This window comes from Catharus ustulatus, chromosome 13 (assembly GCF_009819885.2).
Source record: "Catharus ustulatus isolate bCatUst1 chromosome 13, bCatUst1.pri.v2, whole genome shotgun sequence".
NCBI lineage: Eukaryota > Metazoa > Chordata > Aves > Passeriformes > Turdidae > Catharus > Catharus ustulatus.
The window spans coordinates 6,142,335-6,164,705 of record NC_046233.1 but is presented as its reverse complement, the minus strand read 5'-3'; the positions used below and the strand labels follow the sequence as shown (position 1 = coordinate 6,164,705).

At 44.9% G+C, this 22,371-nt stretch overlaps 1 protein-coding gene across 1 annotated transcript in view; it reads left to right on the top strand.

The window, feature by feature from the left end:
- Positions 1-21,812, top strand: part of SLC25A26 (solute carrier family 25 member 26) — an 80,521-nt gene extending 58,709 nt beyond the window's left edge. Inside the window, exons 7-10 of the mRNA XM_033071211.2 lie at positions 7,328-7,397; positions 15,299-15,363; positions 16,735-16,808; positions 21,378-21,812. Of these exons, the coding sequence (XP_032927102.1) occupies positions 7,328-7,397; positions 15,299-15,363; positions 16,735-16,808; positions 21,378-21,474 (306 nt within the window). The 3' untranslated portion in view covers positions 21,475-21,812. The remainder of the gene's footprint in view (positions 1-7,327; positions 7,398-15,298; positions 15,364-16,734; positions 16,809-21,377) is intronic.
- The last annotated feature ends 559 nt before the right edge of the window (positions 21,813-22,371 follow it).

Here is a 22,371-nt window from a genome sequence, read left to right as displayed (position 1 = left end):
CTCCTGTGCTCACACTGCTGCCAGTCTCTGTTCAGATGGCTGTGGCCCTGTGGAGCCCATCCTTCTGTCTTATCTTTTATTCTTTTCTGTTCAGAGCTTATAATCATCATATCTGAGTTCCTACCAGCAGCACATAAGTAATTTATCATTTGTTTCATGTTTTAATCCTTTTCTTTTAGAACTAACTGAGAAAAAAGACAACTTTCATTTCTGGTGGGGAGCTATTACAGAAATGCAGGGCATCAGGTGTTTATTTTTTTCCCAATAAAATAGCATTTTTAAAATCAAGAGCCTCTGGTTAGGTTTGAGTCCAGAAATCTTGTCAAAAATGCCTCTTTTCTCAGTGGAAATGGTCAGATCCCTCAGAGAACAGTGCTGTAAGATAAATCCTTCTCAGGTGAAACAAGACTCAGTCCTCTTGGGTTTTATATTTCTGCATGTTGGCTGCGCTTCAGAGCCTCTGGGAGTTACTCAAATGCAGCTGTACAAGGAGAATGGTCTCTTTATAGACCAGATGGATTGTATGTCTGGAGAAAAGGCTTTGGTAGCCAGTGAGGAGGGAAGGAGCAGGCAGGACAGGAGCACACAGGTCTCAGATGAGTTGACTTGAAAAACAAGGGGTTTTTTGTTTGTTTAGTTAGTGGATTTTTTTTTTTTAAGGAAAACAATCCTATCCTGGGAACCTTTTGTCTTTTTCATTAGACAGGTCAGACTCTTAAGATGAGACACTTGGACATTGCTAAGACTGTGGGACATCAGGGTCAGCCAGTCCTGCCCCTACAAACCCAACCTCTCTGGGAGGGTGGCACACACTGTGCTGCTCTGCTGGCCCAGGAGCTTCCAAGGAAGATAAAAATCTGCAGCTGGCCATGCTCAAGGTGATGTCTGACTCTTCTGGAACTCAGTAGGGCCAGGATTTCCCTCTTTGTCTCAGTGCTGAGCAAAATTTAGAGCTCTTACACTTTCTGCAGGTCTAGTGAGCCCACAAGTTTTTTTTTGTCACTGGTTTTAGCAATAAAATAATTTTCTCAAATCTGTAGGTCTCACAAATTTTACCAGGTGTTGTACAAAAAGAGAATGGGGAGAATCCAGCCCTGTGAGGCTGAGAGAGCTCAGCTTCTGGGGACTGGGATAGGGTATAGGATGTGAACTGATTTTGGGGTCAGCTCAGCCTTGTTCTTGGTCACCAGTGGAGATCAATTTTGACATACATCTTGCAGCTTGCTTTGGAAAGACTTCTTGGTGGCTTTCTGTGGAGAGTGAAGACTCTAACCTTGGTTGAAGCTCATTGCACCTGATTTTTAAAGTTAATAAGAATGCAAAGTTTGCAAAATACCTCTTCCCAGGCAGCTGGGGTTCTCAGCAGTAATATGTGTTTATAACTCCACCATTGAATCAATAAACCATATGCTATTTCCCTCCTAAAATTTACAGCCAGATCTGTTGCTGCTTAACAGGGCAAGTAGAAAATAGAGGCATGTAGCCAAACTGGGCCTTAAATGGCTCTTTCCCTGCTCTCCAGGTAGGTGACTGTTTTCCCTTTTTCCTGGAGAAGCAGTCTAGTATTTCTTTCCTCTGCTCAGCTGCATGTAAGTCAGGAGTAAATGAAACCCAGGCCCAGCTTTAAAGCCATTTCCTCGCAGGCTAAGTGTTCTACCATGCCTCTCCTCCTCTTGGAGCAAGACTGGGCTGATTTTGGGATTAAGTCCTAATGGTTAAATAACAGTGTGTGCCATTTGCTTAGGTGCTGAATCAGGAGAGCAGCTTTGCCCAGGGAGCTGGGGGTGGGCTGTGGCGTGTCCATGCCACGAGCAGAGCGGCTGCATTTTTCTCACAAAGGAACAATGCACCCAACAGCTGCTGAGCAAACAGCCCTGGCTTTATTGCTGCCACAATAAGTGTCATTCACGCCGTGCTGGGGCACAGCCCGAGGAATGCTGCACACCATCTGCACCAAAGGGACAGAAACAAATGCAACCCTCGCTCACAGCACTGCAGGCACGTTTGGGAAAAGTCAGATGGGCTCGGATCATCAATACAGCGTTTGAACAGAGCAGAGGAAAACAGGCTCACACAGTCTGTGGATACAGAGCCAGATTGTGATGCTCTTGGTCATGGCCAGGCCACAAGAGGTTCTCTAGAAGTTGCTAAGCTTGCCAATGACATCTGGGGATGTTTGAATATCGAAGATTTGATTGGACACTGGTTATTTGCTGAAGAATCTTAGCAGATTTATGTGATTTATTCACACACACCTACGAAGCACAGCTCTATTAGGTAAGAGCAGTGCAGGTGCTCAAGAAAAACCCTGCTGGCTTTAAAGTGATTTTTCAGAAGTGCATTTTCCCTCCCTATATGTCCCTTTGTGCCATGGAAACTGAGTGTAGCTGTTCTGCCTTGCCATGGGAACACAGTTTCGAAGAACATTTCCTTTAACCAGGCTTTTAGCACATCCATTTTGATTTACATCCAAATGGGTCACAGACATCAATGCAGTATTATATGGGCAGAAAAAGGGAATGAAATGCTTTTAACATGAAAAATATGCTCTTGCATATAGGCCAACTTTTGTTCTCTTTCAATTTATCTAGGATTTGGGTGGGTTTAATTCTAAGACTGAATTCAGTACTGGCATAAGTGAGCACAACTCCATTAGTGCAAATGGAGTCTCAGCATTTATGTCAACAGTGAACTTAGATCATTGAATTTTTCCCATGTTTGGGCTTGCATGTTTCCTGCAAGATAATATACACATGTACTTGCCCATATGCTGCACATATGCACATAAAAATCCACTGAGGAGGACGTTTGGCTCCTTGCTCCATGTTGATTTTATGTATAGAAACTGCAACCAACTTGTGAAGTTTTTGCTTCTCCTGTAGCTAATGTGCCATGCATCTGTAAGGGTCAGCCATGCAGAATGCCACGTTGTGAGTGAAACCCCTAGCAGGAAAGGCAAACATGAGAATTGCTTTTCTTTCCTCAGTGCAGGACCTCACATGCACACAGATCCATGGGATTCATTTGGAATGATGTTTTCTCCCGTTGTCATGAAGTTGAACACTGTTGTGAACAGAGGGGTACACAGAGATACTGTAGATGCTTATCATTGGAGTGAATTGTAATATTTATTCAGCTGCAGGCCTCAAGTGTGGTGTATACCATTAGTTCTGCTGCCTTGAAGAGTAGCAAGGGCAAGGCAGAGATGTTTTATTCTGTGCAGCATTGCTGGCGTTGGGCTGGTCATCAGGCTTGAGGGGTGTGTGAGTATTGCATTTTCCTGCATTAGTAAAGCTTAGATGTCCTGAATATAGACTCCATGAGCTGTCTGCACTGAGGATACAAAGCTGACAGCTGATTTTGCCACAAACTTTTACTGTAAATGCATGGCAATTGTGACAGGCATGCACAGGTAAGAGTTGTGTGCACTGGTCAAAGGTTATTTGCCATCTGGAAGCCAGGTGTCCTCAGTAATGAGGAGTCCATATTTGTGGGCACCAAATGCTTCCCCCCAGTATTTAAAAGTAGAGGTATTATTTTCCTTTTTTGTTTGTTTTAGATTGAGGGGCCTTTGGTATATCTCGAGAGTGACTTTTCCAATGCTCCCTCTGCCCAACAAAATGGGATGTCCTTGTTTTCTCACTATCAAAAGAGCTAAATAACATTTATGGTGAGAATTAGGAGACAGTGGCCTGTGGAGCAGGATGAAATGGGATCACTATGAAGAAAAGTAGGGCTCTGCCCACGTATAAAACTTGACCCTTCTCTGTGAACATTATCCCTGAGAATAATTGGAAATATGCAGCCAGGCTTCCTGCTGTGTCCCATCCCCTGAGGCCACACCCGCTGTATTGCTTTACATGGTGCAGCAATGCACAGCCAGATTTACATATATATCACAGAAAAGTGTTTACAAAAAAAAATTACCATGTGATTGAGCTGGGAAGCTGCAGAGGGCCTCAACTGTATGAGTTTCCATGCACTTCAGCCAGAAGATTTATTTCCAATTTGTTATTCATAAGGGAAGAGAGAGAGAGATTGGGATGGGGTCCTTTGAAGTGGAAAACAAAGTCTTCTATTCAGCCTTCAGCTTAATAGAATACACATGACACAGGCTTGGCATGGCGGCTGCTTTCATGTAATGTGCTCCTTGTCATTTTGCTTTCCTAGGCTGTGAATGCTAGTGGGAATGGGCATTGCCCTGGAAAAGTCAGGTTATCCCCTGCAGCCTCCTGCTGCAGGAGCACAGTGTGAGCAGGTAGGAGCCTTTTTGGAGATGGTGGTGGGACACCCAGGCTGAGCCAGCTGCTGCAGTCGTGCTGCTCGGCATTCCCGGGTTGTGTTTCGTGTAGCAGGAGCATGTGGAGAGAGAGCAGTGTCACTGGGGCTTCTGCAGGCATTCCATGGGCACTTCTGCCCTTGTTTGGAGCCTCTGAGCTGTGCCCCTTGGGCTCTGAGCTCTGCCTGATCTGAGCTCTCACTATTATCCCCCCGAGTGGAAGGATCTCCTGAGCAGCATCTAGGATGGTAGAGCGTGCTGTAAGCACTGCATCACTGCAATAACCAGCAATTTTGTTCAAAGTCAGTGTTTTGGGGGGATTTATACATGGATCCTATGTTTCTTTCCAGGAGCAAGGCCCTGGTTTTATAGTAATCTACAAACCCCAACAGCTTCTGTGCTTTGCCCTGTCTCAGTGGTGTTAAACCTGCTGAAAGGGTGAGTGTTTTTGAGGAACTTACAGGCCTGACTTAGCACAAAGCCCTGTCAATTAGTTGGTCGATGGACTATGAGAGAAAACATGTGTGACCTCCAGCACGTCATCCTGGCCCACACCATTGTGTGGTTAGAAGGAATTTGGGCCAGAGTCCTGCTGGTCCTCTTGGCCCTGTGACACTTGTTCCTCTTGGCTTCCTCCAGGATCATGTCCTCGTGCCCTGCTTCCCTCTTGCTCTTCTGCATGTTCAGGTTTGGAGCTCTGGGTGAATCACCCAAATTGGAGATGGAAAGAAACACATGAAGTCATCTCATGCTGCCCCTGCCAGCGCAGGATTATTCCCCACAGTACAGTCCTGAGTGCCTTCTCCAATCTATTTTTAAATGACTCAAAGGAGAGGGCTTTCCTCTCCTCCCTGGGGAGGCTGGCTCTGCAGTTCAGTAGACCTCACTGTTGGGGAATTTGCTTCCTGTTCTCCAGCCTCAATTCTCCTTTTCCCTAATTTAATTGAAGCGTTCCTGGCTCCACCCTTTTAAACCATTTTCCGTATTGCATGACTGCTGCAAATACCTGTTGTCAATTTGCGGTAATGGATGGGAATTCATCACTGTTTGCCTTGCTTGGCAGAGGCTCTTTGTTCAGAGCTGCACTGGGCAGCCAGGCTTTATCAGAAACTAGATTTCAGAGCTGCATGCCAAGAAATCAGAATGGCCTTTTCCTTCTTCTTTGGACAATGACATTAACATAAAAGTCCATCATGACTGAGAAGAGGCTGGGTTCTGGCAAAGCCATGAACAAACATCTGTATTAATGGGCTGGTTTTCCTCTTAGTCCTCCAGCAGCTCTTCCACAGCTCATTTTCACATGGCAGCAGTAACTGGTGTGAGTTCTCAGGTTTAGCTGTAGATGTATGGATGTTTGGAGAACGTTTAATTAAAAAAAAAAACCCCAATAATTCTGTTTTTATCAAAAGAAAGATGCAGCTTCAGCAGCTCAGTTTTTAAACCCTGACTTTGAATTCAAGGTTTTTTGAGCACCTGAAGTGTTTTGCAGGTGGGTGCTGAAGGTGGGATTTATATTTTGACATCACCCAGATACTTTGGAAGATAATTTGTCTAAGGGAGCGTGTCCTTCTTCCATCAGGACTGTGTGCAAGAGAACTGTGTGTCCAAAGACTGTAAGTTATTCCAGAAAAGCACATTATGGTTTTGAAGAATTATGAATCTCTATTTATTTATTTATGAGATGAAAATCAGTTTCTGCTGTGGGTGATGGCAGAATAGCAGCCCATACCAAAACCACCAGGAAAAGAATGGCTAGCATTAGAGAGGCTGGAACCCCTCTAGTGCTTTCGTACAGCAGAGCTGCAGTTATTTAGCTGTGGCAGGGTACCAAACAACATTGTGGCTGGCCATTGTTGCTTGAACAGTTTGATTTTTAAAACATTCAACTGAAATACAACCGCCAGCCAAGCTGGAAGAAGCGAGTCACGAGGACAGCATGTTAAATGAAGAGTCAGCAAACGAGAGCAGAGTTCTCCTGCTCCAGTGGGAAGTGGCTGTACTGCAGACCAGGAGCCCAAGAGCAGCAATCTCAGCCTAGCACTGCTATCCAGTCACTTCTAAGGAAATTTTATAGCACAGACGTAATATGAGTTTAAAAAGAAGCAGAATGCCACAGCTATAAAATGAAATTGCAGTGGGTCTCAGAAGGGCTGTGGATCCCATCCCTTTTTGCTCACTACTGATCCTTTCTGGTTACTGATAAATCAGAAACCTCTCCTCCAGAGAGCTTTCCATGTGAGGTGTTTCAGGAGATGAGGAGGGGGTGATGGAGCAGGGTGAAGGAGGGGAGAGCACAGTGGCTGTAGCTGCCATGGTAAACCCCTCCCTGCTGGCACTGACTGGGCTCATCAAACTGTGTGATGTGACTTGAGAGGTGCTTTTGGCAGGCACTGTTCTTGTTGGGGCTTTAAATGTGTGTTCAAATGCTGCTGTGAGTAAATGGATGGGAGCAGGGTGTGTGGGAGCCATGGAGAGGAGGGTGTGTGGTCCCTAATGATGCCAAGTGAAAAACAGAGACACACCTGCTTTGGGATGCAATGGGAGTGATAAGAGTAATTTCTTAATGATGGGGGTTTTTGGAGAAGGGTTGGTTTAAGAAATGTAGAGGAGCAAACAGGACTTTGTATCTCGTGGAAGTGGGAGCTGCTCATTTGAAATGGGAGCCTTTTGTACATCTGGGCTGAGCTGATATTGGTTCTTGCATGCCGCCCTCTCGCTCAGTGTTTTGCTTTGTGCTGTTTTATCTGCCAAAAAGAAAATAAATTCACAAAATATTTGCAAAGTTGCATGGCCACAGGCTTAAATACATACATATGAATTCCCTGAAAGCAATGTGCTTCAAGCCCTCCTCAGTTCCAGACGTCTTTCTCACTCCATCTGCTTGTTCAAGTACACAAGTTCCTTGGGAAAAATCACTTATTACATCACTCAAAAATGCCACAAAAATAGCTTTTCACTTAAGTTCCCATCCTCAGAGTTAACTCACATGGGGATCAGATAGATTCAAACATTTAATAACTTTTTATTTTCCTTTCTCTTTAAACACAGGATCTCTGGTCATGGAAGCAGGGTCACGTGGTGGATTCTTGGCAGTCAGCAGTCTGTGGAGCTTTTGCAGGTGCAAAGGATTATATGTTATACTGGGAAAGACTAAAGAAGAAAGGGAAAAATGTGCAAATCTATTAAGTATAGCAGAACAACATTCCTTTGTAATTCAAGTTTGTTTAGAAGAAAACGGATCTAGTTGTTTGGAAATAGGAAAGTCAGCAAAGGAAAGAGAAGAAGAGAAAAAAAAGACACTCAACCAGGGTGTCTGTTTGAAAGACAACCAATTTGTTTTTGACAAATTTCTGTTATTTAAAAACTGTGGGCCTGTCAGTCAGGCTTTGTGATTATTTCAAAGTTGATTTGTAAAATCCTCATCCAGGAGAAACTTAGTTTGGGTGGGGGTTTGTGCAGCTGTTTGCTCCGAGCACTTCCCCAGGGGCTGAAGTGATTGCAGAGCCGTGATTCACCATTCCTGTGACAGCTCTGACAGCCACGTAGATTAACTGGAGGCAGGAGAGCAGAGGGCCAGCACTGCTCAGCCTGGAGGCAAAAGCCTTCCACAGCAAAAAAACCCCAGAGGATGAAACATCTGGGCAATCTCCAGACACTACAACAAGAATAAAGAGTGGCAGAATACAATACTGCACTATTTATTACCAAACAAGCCAGAAGTTAATTGAATTCTTCAGTAGGCTTCTTACTTGATTTTAGCCTACTGTATTTGTTTCCAAAAAAAAAATCAGTTAATGACTCATCAGTATAGCTGACAAGTTTGACGGAGGAGAGATTCAACTGTCTTAATAGAAAAAACAGATTAATAGTAAAGGGATGGACAGCCAGAGCTTTTCCCCCAAGGAGCTAAAACACATTTTGAGATTCCAAACCAGTAACAGAATATGTGGAAAAAAATAAATCCTGTTTAAAGAGAAATTATAGCATTTCTTGAAATAGAGATTATCAAAAGCAAAGCTTGTTCTTTGAGAATTTACAAAATCAGAGCCATTACATTGTATGTAATTTTTTAAAAATAAGTTCTGTTAGGGGAAATGAGGTATTAAATAGCAGCAGAATTCCAGCAGAGACTGAGGCTTGGTTTTGAAGGGCACAGAAACTGCACAGCAGAGGGAAGGCAGCAGGGCTGTAGCTGCCCAGAGTTAAGACTGGGTGTGTGAGCAATGAAGGAATGGTTTAGGTAGAACTGATTCCATTTTGGGACTGAGGGAATATTTTAGGTGACCTCTTGTAGTCTTGTGCAGCTGTATTTTTTCTGTTTATGTTGATGGGAAGAGAGTTTTATTCTGCTTCAAGATCCTGCTGTTGGATTTTACTCTGACTTCATCAATCAGTGCAAACAAAATAAGAGGGAATGAATCGCTCATTTTCAATTTGAAACAAATCAAACTAACAGACTAAAACTGCTTTAAAATGCAATCTGTATGTCTGCAGGTGTGATGGGGATCATTAATTTATCACTGTTGATTGAGAGATTACAGTTAGATTGATACAAAAACTGTGTTCAGGCATGTTCAGAGAGCTGGAAGGTTATCTGATTTACCCAAAGCCTTGCAGAGTAATTTCCTGAGGTCAGATTTGGTGCCTCAGTTGGAAATTTAGCCCAGTGCCTCCAATTCTCTGTATGTCCTGATTCTGGCCAGTTGTGCTTGGACTTGCTACTGTTTAATGGATGTTCAGCAGTGTGTGCTCCTTTTCCAGCAGAACTCTTGCAGAAGGAGCTCCCAGAGGCACAGCAGTGCACAGACAGGTGCTCACTGTCCCCTGGCAAACTGGGGACACCAGCTTGGTGTTGGAGGAGACACCAGGTCCTGGAGCAGCTCAGAGACTTCCAGGTCCATGGGGTGGTGGATGAGGCACTTCAGCCTGGTTGTCTTCCTAGGATCTATTCCACGAGCACAAATCTTGGCAGAGCTGGAGTTGTATTTTGTAAATCATGTTGCAGTTGGTGAGGTTAAATATTCTCTGGGTTATCCTTCTTCCAACCTGGCTTTCCTTCTCTGTGCTTTGTCTCCTGATTCTTTCCTGCTCACCAGCAGTATTGTAATCTTCATTTCTCATGTGTCCTTTTAGGACCTGATTCAAAGCTCAGGGGGTTGAGCTCCTTTTTGGATCAGAACTTTCCCCTCTGTCACCATTGCCTCCTTCTGAGATTTGTAACAAGCTGGCTCTGATATTGATCTATGCTGGTACTGCATCCATTCTATTGCACTGAAAATATTTTGCCTTCTTGCTGAGGGGAGGCAGTGGAAAAATAATTTCCTGCATTCTGAACAATGGATTCCAGAATTAAAAATTATTAACTACCTACATGTAGCATCAGATGAGGGAAGAAAAGGGTGACCAAACTTTTATCCCCTTCTTTCCATGCCAAAACAAAAAAAAATTAAAACCTTGCCAGTACCCTAGGAATAAAACAAGGTGGATGTGTGTATAGAAGTGATTTAAAATCATTGTGTTATAAAAGGAGAATGTTATCCAAAAAACAACCTTTGCACACAGATATGCCTTCAAATGCCACCGTGGTAGTCGTGGGATGGTGAAATCACACAGGCAGGCTTTTCTCCTGTGTTCTTTGCTTGAATTCAATACTTTCTAAAAATATGTTAGAGGTCCTGAGGGGCAGGGTAATAAGCTGAAAGAAACTGAAAGAAAAGTCCTGTTTAGCTTCCCTTTATGGCACACACACATGTGTCTGTATGAGTGGGTTATAATATTTGGTGAAGACAGAACCAAGAGCAACAATCTGTTGAATTCCATCCCCAGTGCCTGTGAAATGGCAGCAGTTTCAGCCCTCATATGTGAGATGGATGTATGTGATCCTTGGGCTTTTTAGGAAATGTAAAAGGCATTAATATAAATATTAGAGATTTGGAATCCTCCCTGACTCATCTGTTAATAATTTAATCCCTAAAGGCCTTGTCCAGCTTTATCATCATTTTATGTGTCTTAACAGAGATGTTTGGAGTATTTGGGGAGTGGGAAAAGGTGATGCCTGAGCAACCAGTGGGGAAGAACCCAAGAGTAGATCTAAATGAGATTTTAAGCCTGAGGTTGTGTTTGAACCAAACCTTGCCTTGTGTCTGAACTGTTTGGACCACCCCAGATCTGGGCAGGGCATGGAGGCAGAGGAAGGAAGCATGTCCCCAGACATGATTCTGCTTCCACCCCATGCTCAACTCTTCTCTGGACTTAGAGTGCCTGGCTGCACCTCCCCAGCCCTGCAGTGCACCAAGGCAGGCTGCCCCAGGAGAGCTTCTGGGGTTCCTGAGTTCTCCATGCAAGGGGGACAGTGGCAAGGAAATCCTGTGAAAATCCAGGGAAAAGTACTGCCCTGGAGCAGCAAGGTGATCCCCAGCTTGTCAAAGAACCTGAATGTCCATTTGATGTGACTGCCATAAGAAAAAGTGTGGCTTAACATTAATAATTAATGCTCTGTGGTGACAGAATCACCAAAGAATGGAGGTGCAAGTCCAGTGAATCATAATGCACTAACGAGAGCTTTTTGCACATTAACAGGGAGGATTTCCCATCACTTTTGTTTTGGTCTAATTGGCTCTGACAAGATTACACACTGTGTCTAAAAGCCTCTTTAACTCTATAGCTCTGAATAAATTTTTGAGTAGTTCTCAAGATTTCCCTGCAGGGTCTGCTTGAAACATGCTCCTAACCCTGAATTGGTTAAATCTCTGGAGGGAGCAGTGCTTTGTTTTGGTATTTCTGCTGAAATCCAAGGAGGTTCCCAGATCACTTTGCTGTGCTATAGGCAGGTGTCGTTCCCACACTGATAAAGGACCAGAATAAACTTCCTCTTAAAAAAAATTTAATGTGATACCAATAAAATAGAAGTTCAAATAAGAACTTATTGATTGAAGAGTTCTAAAAAACACCATTTGTGACCTTGGAAATCAGTCAGTGTAAGAGGATGCTCTGAGGTTTAGTGTTGGACCTGAGCTGCTCAGTTTTTCAACCTGTGTCTTGGTTTTGAGACAAATTTCAGGTGAAAACATCCTGGAATGAACATTTCCTCTAAAGAGAAGGGCTCCAATAATCCCTTTTTGCCAATGAGAGAAATGAATACCTGGGTGAAAGTAAAAAAATCCCTGTTTATTTACAAAAAATAAGGTCCTGGGTCCAGGTGTCATTATAGAAATAATAATGAAAAAAGCCAACAGTACAGTTTGACGTGAATTTTTTTTTTTTTTCCTAAGATGGGCTAATTCCAACAAGGAATAAATTCCTTTCTCTTAAAATGAGCTTGACCTACAGAACAGGGCTGGTATTGCAGAAGAGAGAGCAGGGTGTGGCCATATGACAGGAACTCAGAACCAGGGACAGCCCCTGTAATGGCCAGAAGGATTCCCTGGACCCTTTAGAAAAGGTGAGGAGAAGTTAAAATGGTACAGAAAAATAAGATGCCAAAACTGAAGGAGAACTTGTCTTCCCTTCACAGGATTTTACTTGAGGATTGTGTCTAAGTACCTGAGAAACATTTTTTTCTGTAGCAGCAAATTCTACAGGCTTCAAGAACCTAGGGTTATATATTGTTCCCAGGTGAAATATTTCATTCAGTTCTGATGCTTTTATTTGTGTATGACAGCTAAAATGGTAGAAAATGCCAGCAGCAACCATGGGGAATATTTCAAGTCTTCAAGTCTTTTTATTCTTATTGCCAAATAGAGGTAAATCATTCTCTGCAGATGTCTGTCACCAGCACTTCCATCAAGGACTGGTCACTGGGAAAGTGTGAGTAGCAGGGGGATTTTCTGTTTAACACCCTGACTTGGTAAAGTTTGGCTGTTCAGCTGCTGTGTGAACATACAGTGACCACTGTAACTTCTTGGGAGATGGGTGATGAATTTTCCACTACTGTGTGAAGGTTTATTTTCCCAATAGAGGAATTTGTCACTCTGCTAGAAATATTAACAGGCCAAGAGCCTTCTCCCATGTGAAAATCCATCTTTTAGCCTACTTGATGAGCCCAGGTCATCCCCACCTCTAGGGCAAGGGAGAAAAGAGCCTTCTGCAAGAGTGAGCTGGTGAGTGAGGCTGGACACAGACTGCCTGCAAAGGTGCCTTTTTCTCCATCAGCTCTGCAGAGAAACCAGGGTGATTTAGGAGTGGGAGCTTGATGTGTCTGGGCCTTTCTTGCCCACCTCTGATGCTTTTCCTGGTTAGTGGAGCAGACTCCAGCCTCATGGGGCAGCTCTTGGTGAGTTCAGTGACAGCAGGGACTGAGTGATTATTAAATAAGTAAGTGATTTAAAGACCTGTTGGGCTCTATTGTGTATTAGTGCAGTGCACAGCTCTCCTATTTTCAGTGAATAGACTTTAACAGTTTCTGTTGTATCAATCTCACGATTGGAAGCAGTCAAGTTTTAAGTTCCTTTATCATTTTCCTGAAAACCTGTGTACTAAGCTTTTAGAGGTCACTCTAAAATTATCTTGGACATTTAGAGTTAAGGCTGGAGAACATTCATTTTTTCAGACTCTCTGCCTTCAATAAAAAGCAGTCCCCAACAAATGCTAGCTTTAATCTCATGTTTTTGTCAAGCATATACAAACTTGCTTTTAATTTAGCCGCTATCCTGCTGCTTGTTGTGCTTATGAAGCATTTTATTGTTGCTGTTGCCATTCTGAATTGATTGGTAAATCTGTACCAAATACTTCCCAGTGATGGAAAAAGAAACATTGAAATGTTAATAATGAAAAAGTAGGGAAGATCCAGATGTCAGCTGGGGAAAAAATGAAAACCAATCAGCCTTGATTAAACTTTTCAGATAAGACTTTGGGAACATCATGTCAGGATAAATTGTGTTTGTTCTAATCATCTTATCAGCCAAGACTGAAGCTGCTGCCAATAAGAAACTCTCAGGAATAAATGCATAAAAAAAGTTACAGGGATCTGATAAGGGACATAAGTTAGTCTGACTAAAGTGTTGCCATCAGAGCTGGGTGATGCCTTGAGATTTTTTTGCTTGATAGAGCCTGACAGCCATGTGGTTCACTGTTTAATTTTAGCTTGGTCTGTGGGCAAAGGAAGGGCTTCTACATCCAGACTTGTAAAGCCACTATTTTCCATGGAGATTATTTTTACCATTCTAAAAATACATTGCTGACATGAGTACCCAAGTTTCTCTCCAGACCATTCTCTCAAAGCCTTTTGGTCACTTACGCAAAATCTGGCTCACAATAAAAAGATTTTCTGACCTTAAAGAAGGTCCAAGAATGGATTGGAATTTAGTTTAACTTGCTCATAGTTTCTGCTTTGACTTCTTGAATGCAGCCCATTTTTCTGCTTTTTAGTGAGGTATCACTGCTAGAAAGCTTCCGGCAGAGTGAGCCACGTGGGCCAACCTCAGGGAGGGGAAGCTGCTCCTAAAACCAGGGATTCTGGGCTGTTCACTAACTCAGCTTCCCTGCTATTCTTGTTTGAGATCCAGGGGACTGCACATGTGCCTTACTGCATCTCCTGAAGTGTCATGGGACATTCCTTAATTAACTGTAAGAAGGCAAGTAGGGTGCCAGCTGGCCCAGCCTCCTCTGTCGTAAAACAGGGGTTTAATACATTCAGGTTAAGGTGGTTGAGAGAGAGAGATGCAGGTAAAAACAAGCCAGCAGGGAAGATGTTTTTTTTCATTACTTTACAGATTTTAGAAGAAATGTTTTTTCCCTTCTCTCATTCCAAGAAAAGAGAGATCAATTTTTCTACATTCCATAAAACTTGGAACAGAAAATAGATTATTTTTAGCTTATTCCCTGGGTACTGTGTAGGCTTCAGTCTTTGGAGTCACTTTGTTCCCGGCTGCAGCAGATACAGGATTTATACAGGCTCAAGAGAAAAGAAAAAAATAGGAGAAAGAAGGAAGATTTCAGAACAAGTATCTTGCTTTCCTTTCTTCCCCTTTCTTCCCCTTTCATTCTTCACTTACTGCTACTCCTGCATTTTAGAAGTTTCCTTCACTTTGGCTCTTCCTCAGCATGAATTACTGTCTTGAAATATTTTGAGCAGATGAGGGAAAGATTGGAATTGATTTTAGGATGGGGAAATAAGGCAAAAGGAATTAAATCCTGTGAGGAAAAGCAGCAGAGCTGGTCTCTAGATAGCACAAGAGGCCAGGCTGTAGTCACAGGGTTAAAATACGGAGCCAGACACACACACATGTTTGGGGTGAGACATGCAGATGGATAAGCTGAAGATTTCTGGCTTTCAGGAGGAAAGTCACAGCTGAGTTTTCTGTGCCAAGTGAGAGTAATGAGCTCCGACGGTGAAGTTTGGGAGAGAGTAGAGAATAAAAATACCCCTGAGGGTAAGATGGCACTGGTGACAATTTCCTAAGAGCCTTGGGCAGCTCCAGATTGCTGTTATCCAAAGTGGGGCTGATTTCATCTCTTGGAGATGAGCTCCATCCCAGACACTGACTTGTCTTTTTTCCTTGAAACAGTCCCAGATCCACTCTGTGTGTGTCTAGTGAGTAGCCCAAGCACATGTGTTTCAGATACTGAGCATGTTTCTATCTTTCTAGCATTTAAATGGTCAGACTTTAATTCTCTAGGCAGAACACATTGTGACTGGTTTATTTTTCCATCTCTGCAAATGACTAAGTAGTTTTTTTCCTTCCAAACTTGCTGTAGATGGAAGTGGAATCTCTTATCCTTACAACCTTCCTATATTCATATATGTACAGAGTCCAGAACAAAAAGACAGTGATGTCCCTGGAGATGTTTGGATTTACAGTTAAGCAGCAGAGAGCTGTTTTCTAAAGTCAATAAATACACAGAAACAAAACATCTGTGTACAGACCTTGGACAGACATACCTGGGCTCTGACGTGAGGGAACGTGCTGTAGGCATTAATAACAGAGCAGTGTTGACCACAGCCCTGGGAATTATAGGCAGTGTGGCATTCATATTCACACAACAATGTCTCACTTGTGCTTGCTATTTTAATTTTCTCAGGTGGATTTGCAGCTGCAGTCACCACACCGCTCGACGTAGCAAAGACAAGAATTATGTTGGCAAAGGTGAGGGGGAAGGAGGCACCAGACAGGCCAGTGAATGGCCTGGGCATTCCAGGGTTTCTGGAGGGTTGTTACAGAATGAAACCCAGCACCTATTAATAATCATTTGTGCTCTTGTCCTAGAAGGCAGGAGTAGATGTGAACAGGCACTGCATGCAGAACTAATGAAATTATTGTGTTCCTTTCCTTGAATGCTTCTCTGGTCCTTTCCCAAAGGAGCTGTCTGAAACAGGCTTGGGCTTGTGCTCAGCTTCCAGAGTGTCTTTAGGAGAAAAGCCTTGCAGATTCAGACACCCAAAGTTAAAAAATCAGGGATTTATTCTGCTGTTTTGATAATTCAGAGTGTGTGTATGTCTTTTTCTGAGGAGGGCTTGGTGCTGGATTTTCTGTAAAATTTTAAACTATAGAGATTGTGATGGCAAACATCTGCCAACCAGGGCAGAAGGAAGATTGCTTATAGGATCATCAAGTTTAATAAGTTTAGAAATTGCTAGTGAGTCTGGTGTTCCCATCATCATCTCACTGACCAGGGCAGAGCTGACAGCCACTGAGCTGAGCCCTCAGCAGGTGGATATTCCTAAAGCCTTTCCCAACCCTGAAAAGAGCTGTTGTGTTGTGAAGGATGGGCATTCTGGAGTTTCTGTGGGTGTTTTTTACCCTGTTGCTCACATCTCTGAATTTGGGATGTTTCTTGTTTCTGGGTGCACCTCCCCAGCTGAGTCACTCTGTGCTCACCATGTTGCTGTGTTACCTGTCCTTGCTGGGTTGTGTCTCCTGCAGCTTCTTTGTCTTTGGATAGTGTTGGTGATAAACCTGTAAAAACTGCTTTGATTTCCCTCTGCCTCTCTCCTGAGCGACCAGGCAAAGAAATGAGGGTGCTTTGAGACCATTCAGCTTATATTGGTCATTTCACATTAACTAGGTCACACGTGGAATTTGAATGTCTCTGCTGTTTGTCCTCTGTTTTGCACTCAAGACAATTTTCACATGCAATACGCTACTCAGAGCTTTTTTTTTGTTTGTTTTGTTTTGTTCTTTTAAATCTAAAGGAACAGCAAAGTCACTTGGTGCTTTCAGAGTGTTTTATTAAGGTCTTACTGCAGTGTCAGCTGCTGGATGTAGAGCTGAGTGTAGAGCAGTGCCCAGTTCTGAACTAACCAGCTCTGTGACCTTGATAGTTTTGTTCTTCTGTACTTCTCTTTCACTTTCTGCCTTTTTTCCATTCCTGGAGACAAGGAAATTTTGCCTGTACCTGGGGTGAGGAGGTCATTAGGATGTCTGTAATTCCTGTCATGTAGAACTAAGCAGGGACAGGAGCTCATAAAGAGCCAAACCTCTGCCAACAGTTTCCAATCTCTCTCTCTGTGTTTGCAGGCTGGTTCCAGCAATGCCAGTGGGAATGTTCTGGCTGCCCTTGGTGGCATCTGGAGGACACAAGGCCTGTCAGGGTGAGGACATATTGCACCTCAAGGTTGTGCTGTCTGTGTGTTTTGGGGAGTGAGAGGATGGGATCTGTTCATATTTGAATACTGGCATACAGAAAAGCCTTTTCATTGCTGTGCACCTGGGCAAGGAGCAACAGTCAGGCAGCCAAGAACAAATCCCTCAGGGAGGTTGAGTGTCCTCACCTTAGCCCTGGCTGGGGCAGTGTCCAGGGAAGGGCACAGAAAAGGGGCATTGTTGGGAATATATCCAACCTCTAAGCCCAGCTCCAGCTGTCAGAGGTGAGGGTGGCTCTGTGTTAATAACCCACGATGGATTCTCCCTGTGAACATGTGCATTTGTGATTTGTATCCATTTAAATTCAGACCCATCTCGTGGCAGAGAAATCAGCAGTTTCATTTGAGGGGTGTGAATCCCCTCTGCTGAGGTGCCAGGGAAAGTCACCACAGGACTCACCAGCCCCTTGTGGACAGTTTTTCCTCCTCCTGGCAATTTCTTGCAGATTTGAAAGCACCAGCAAGGTCTCCTCTGTTCCTTTCAATTCCCCACTCTTGTGCAGTGTGGGAGGCAATGCCAGTGTGGTGCCAGCAGTGGGGACAAGCTGAAGCAGAGGGAGGGAGCTCTGTGCTTTGAATCTCCTCCTAGGTCTGGCCTTGAGCACGTGCCCCCAGAATTTTGCAGTGTGGAACCCAGAAGTGCAAGTTTTCTGAGCCAGGCTTGAGTACAAAGAGTAGGTCTGAGCAGCCACAGAGCAGCTGTGCAGGGCTTTCCTGCTGTAGCCAGAGTGTAGAAATGTTCTGGGCTTCCCTGGGACCAGCTGTGGAATTCTGAGGTGATGTCCATCCAGTCTCTTCAGTGCCTCACTTTTTCCACTCTGGAGGCAGAGAATTGATTTCCTTACCTTGGAGCAGTGTGGGAACACAGAGTCTTCTGCTAGTGTTTCTAGAACATTTTGAGGTGTCAATTTTTTTTTCTGGGGTCAAAATTGATTTTTACTGATACTACTTCACTCACACCTCTTTGAGTGCATGTCTTATGCCAGTAGTTATCTCTGAAATTGAATATATGTCTTAATTTCTCCAGTCATGAAGTCCAACCTGTGCTTCCTTCAGTAGTGCTTGTGTCTCACTGCCTTTGGCCTGGAAGTGAAATGGAGGGATTTTTGGAAGCCTGGGGCTTTTCCCTGTAGTTTTCCCAGATTTTTACCCTCTCACTCTTTCAGGGCACTGTTCTAACCTTTGTTGCCAGAAGCACTGTGCACAGCCCAGCTTTGCAGGGGACAGCTTTCTCTGAACATCTGATCTCTGCTTGCCCAGCTAATAAAAGTTCAGCCCTCTTTCTACACATGTGGGAAATAATTCAAAACAAATTGCAGGAAGTTCCTGAACACTGATTCCAGGAAGGCATCCAGCTGTGCCCCCCAGCAGCACTCAGGGATGGGCTGTCCCAGGTTTGCCTCTCAGAGGGGACAAGGTGATGTGGCAGTGGATGAGTTTTGGGTCCTGCATGGCTTGGTGGACTCTTAAGGCATGGGAGAAGTGAGGCCATGTCTGCTCTAGTGGAAGTTGAGCTCTGAAGGGTGTGAAGAGGCATGGATTTGGCTGAGGTAACTTCCCCCACCCCCCAGCTAACAGCAGAAAGTAAAAATCTATGTTTGTGTGTTCTTTTCAGAGTGCTTCAGCAGTGCCCTTTTCTAAACAACCCAGAATTAAACTCTGCCCAAAGATAGCACCAGTGGACTAGGACCAAAGGGAACACAATTCAGTTGAAATCAAAACAATAAGAGATCTGGAGAAAAAGTAACAAGTAAAGGAGGCCAAGCTGCGTCAGCTGTGAGGAAAAGGAAGAAAGTCTTGGGAAAAATAAACGCAGAGGCTGCCATGCCTGCTGCCAATTATAAATCTATTAATCAAAACCAATAAAAATGTCGGGCTTTTTTGGCCAGTTACAACATGACATGATTTATGGCTCCTCTAATAAATCTCATACTTGAAGAGGAGGAATTCTGAGGGCAGAAAGACGCATTGCTTATTGCCACCTTATTAAAACCAGAGCACAGGGCTCAGCTTCCTGGTCTGCACCTAGTAAATCCCTCTGCTTCATGCCAAGAAATTCCACATCCCTTTCTGTCCAGGGAGAGCCAGGACTGTGGCAGGGCTTGGGATGGGGATGGGGTGAGTGGATCTGTGAACCTCTTTGATCTTGCCAGCGGGGTAGAGGAATCTTTCACAGGAAAGGGAGTTTGCATCTTGTGTGATGGCTTTTCACACAAGGAGATAGTGGTGTTTGAAAGCTGTGGGTGAAACTTGGTGAGAAACACGAGGGTTATTGGAGTGGTAATGCTGGTGGCATTGCACCAGGTGTCCTGTTCCTCCCGGAGCTTCCTGGTCAGAGTGGGATTGGCATGTGTGAGGTACCCATTTAATTTTGAAATAATAATCCCTCAACATCGTTTAGTTTTATTTGTTGAAGTGTGGGTTATGACTCTCGATTTCAGTGGAAAAATACCAGAAGGGCACATGCCTCAACAGTAACAGCACATGCACAGAGAAAGCCTCTGCTGCTGGGGCAGCCCCCTCGAGGGGAGGAGAGCAGAGAGAATTATTTTTGGGGAGCAGAAAAGGGTCCCATCTCTGGGGGAATTTTGCCTGGCAGCCAAGCAGGGAGGAGAAAGCCTCCATCACTGGGCTGCCAGTTACACTGCTGAGACTCTTGAGCCTGTCCACTAATGTCCCATGAAAGAGCAAAACCATGGCAGGAGCTGTGGGGTAGAAAAGAGATCATAAACTGCCTTGCTGGAGCTCACTGTGTGTGATTTATCAGCTGGCCCTAGGCCCTGCCCTCCCTCTCCTGCCCTGCTCAGCATCCTCTCCCTGCATCCCTGCCTGTGCTTTGTCTCAGGATGGCACCTCCTTGGTGCAGAGGGTGCTTCTTAGGCTTTGTGGCTAAGCACACAGTGCTTTTTTTCAGCACTGGCCCCTCAGTGCTGTGTCCAGGCCCTGCAATGCCTTACCCTCTTTCCCAGGGAAGTGGTAGAATGAGTATCCCTGTCCCAGAGAAGTGTTGAAAATGTGTGTAACTGGTGCTTGGGGGCATGGGGCAGTGGTGGGCTTGGTAGTGCTGGGTTATTTTGGGATGTCCTTTTCCAACCTAAATGATTCAATGATCCAAAGGGTAACTGCAGGGGTGCTGTTAGTCTCCTGTTAGGAGCTAAGGAGTGGCAGAGTGCCAGGTGGAATCTGCAGACAGACACCAAATCCAACTAGACAGCAGACCTCTGCCCACCAGAGCAGTTTCTGATGGGGCCAGCAGAAATAAACCCAATTTATGTCTGGTGATGGAGGCAGGCATGGCCCAGCAGAGACCAGTTTGGATCAGACCTGCCACAGAGCTCTGCTCTTTGGATTTGGGCCCTCCTGCAGCTGTTCAGCTCTGCCCTTGGGCAGAAGGGGAGCCCATGGGGGAAGCCTGGGTTGCAGAGGCCACAGGTGGGAACAGGAAACTGGGAGAAGCAGGGCCAGGATTCTTGGAAGTGATGGTTGGTAATAGGGGTTGCCAGGGCTGCAGCTTCTGGGTAACTCAGTTATGGGCCCCTGTTTGTGTAATAGCTGTGTCTCGAGTGGGTTGTTCTGGAAATGAATGTCTGCCCCTGCTCCTGTAATGAGGCTTCCTAATTCCTAATAGGGGTGCTGTGTGCTGCTCCCGAGGATTTGCCCTATCACTGCTCCGTCCATACATGCCTTGTACAAATTACTCTGTTTTAAAGCTGTCATTATGGTAATAGGCCCAATTGCTGTCTAGTAAAGCCATAAAATGTTTCCATCTGCCTGTGTGCTCCAGGCTCCTTAGCAGAGCTCATTACTGCCAGAGGTTTCCCTGTGCAGCAGGAGCAGGGAGCTCCTGAGCAGCCAGGTCTCACCAGGAATTACAGAGAATCCCACTGTGGGCATCTCTCAGCAGGGACCTGCAGGCTTTGGGAAAGCCAGGGACAGGATCCCTGTGGAGCTCAGATCTGGAAGGGGGTGAGATGCCAAACTGATTCAAGATTAACATTTAATCCTTGGTTGCCACAAAAGAATCCTCTGTCCTGAAGTTGTTAAACCAGCTGTGAGTTGTGTCGAGCAATTGGCTTTGCAAGAGTTTCCTGTTAATTTTGAAGGACTATGAAGATCAGGCACGTGAAAAGGGTGGCAGCAGAAGGTGGCACAAATTGAGTATTTCTGTTCCCTTAGAGCCAGTGCAGAGAGCAGGGCTGTGTCTGCAAGGGGAGCCCCTGGCCCAGAGAGGCTAGTGAGGGCACTGGAGGACAGGATGTGGCTGCAGATCTTTGTGGCCATGCTTGAGCATCCCAGTCCAGTGGTCCATAATGGCCCCCTGTCCTTTCCTTCTGCACCTAAGGAGTGTGGAGAGGGGTTAAAAACCACAAGTTAAAAACCACAACTCTTGGGAGTGCTGTGCTGGGGGAGTCCAGACAGATTCCTTCACTGAGCAGTGGGCTGCGATTTGAGAAACCAAGAGAGAGTTTTTCTTGGCTTTGTTTTCCATCCTCTCAAAGTGCCTTTCCTTGCCTTCAGCTTGTTTGCAGGTGTTGTCCCACGGATGGCAGCCATCAGCCTGGGAGGCTTCATCTTCCTGGGGACATACGAGAAGACTCGGCAGCTGCTGCTCTGAGCCAGCCCGGCCACTCCTGCCAGCGCACACGAGGAGGAGTCTGCAGCCTTCCTCCTGCACCCCTCACAGCAGCTGTCCCACAGCCTGAGAGCCACTCTCCCTGCTACAGAAAAGTAAATCCTCCAATAATCCAGTTTCCCAAACATGAAATTTTTTCCTGCATGGAAAGTGGGTGAGGTCACTGTGAAGAGTTGTGCCAAAAAAGTAATGTTTGGGGGGTAAACAGCTAACGGTGGTGGCTGCGAAAGGCATTATTAGAACTCCTGCAGGGGAAGTGTTTTGGAAAGCTCTGGCTTGGGGGCTGAGTGGGGAGGCTGAAATAAAGCAAGTTTTCATCATTCAGTGGCACCTGCCTCGTGACAGGGGAGGGGAAGGGGCTGATAGAGTTACAGCCTGCTGCCCTCCAACAGCAGAAAGGATTCCAGCTTGGGAGAGCTCTTTGTAAGAGACAATAATCCATTTGTTTCTGATTCGAGCTGTATTTGTGGAAGTTTATATTCCTGTTTATACCTACAGGTGCTCAGCAAGCATTCCTGTGTGGGAGCCAATGCAGCTTTATTAATCACACTCATATTTCTCCAGTAAAAGCACAGGCTTGTATTATTTTACAGCTGTGCTTGTGCAAAGACATGGAGCTCTGCCTTCTTTTGGTCTTCATCCCTCAGCTGCTGAAGCAGCAGGAGGATGGAAGTGCTGAAACCTGGGACATCAGGTGATGCAGGGATGGATCCTGAGGGCTCTTGGGGGGCTGCTTGCAGGCAGAGCAAAATCTTGGTGCTGTTCTCATGTGGGAAACAGAAGCCAAAATGGTGCAGGGATGAACATGATGGAAAGACCTTATTGGAATTACTCAAAATTATCACCAGAGTCAGTGCTGGGGGTTTTGTTGCACTGCTA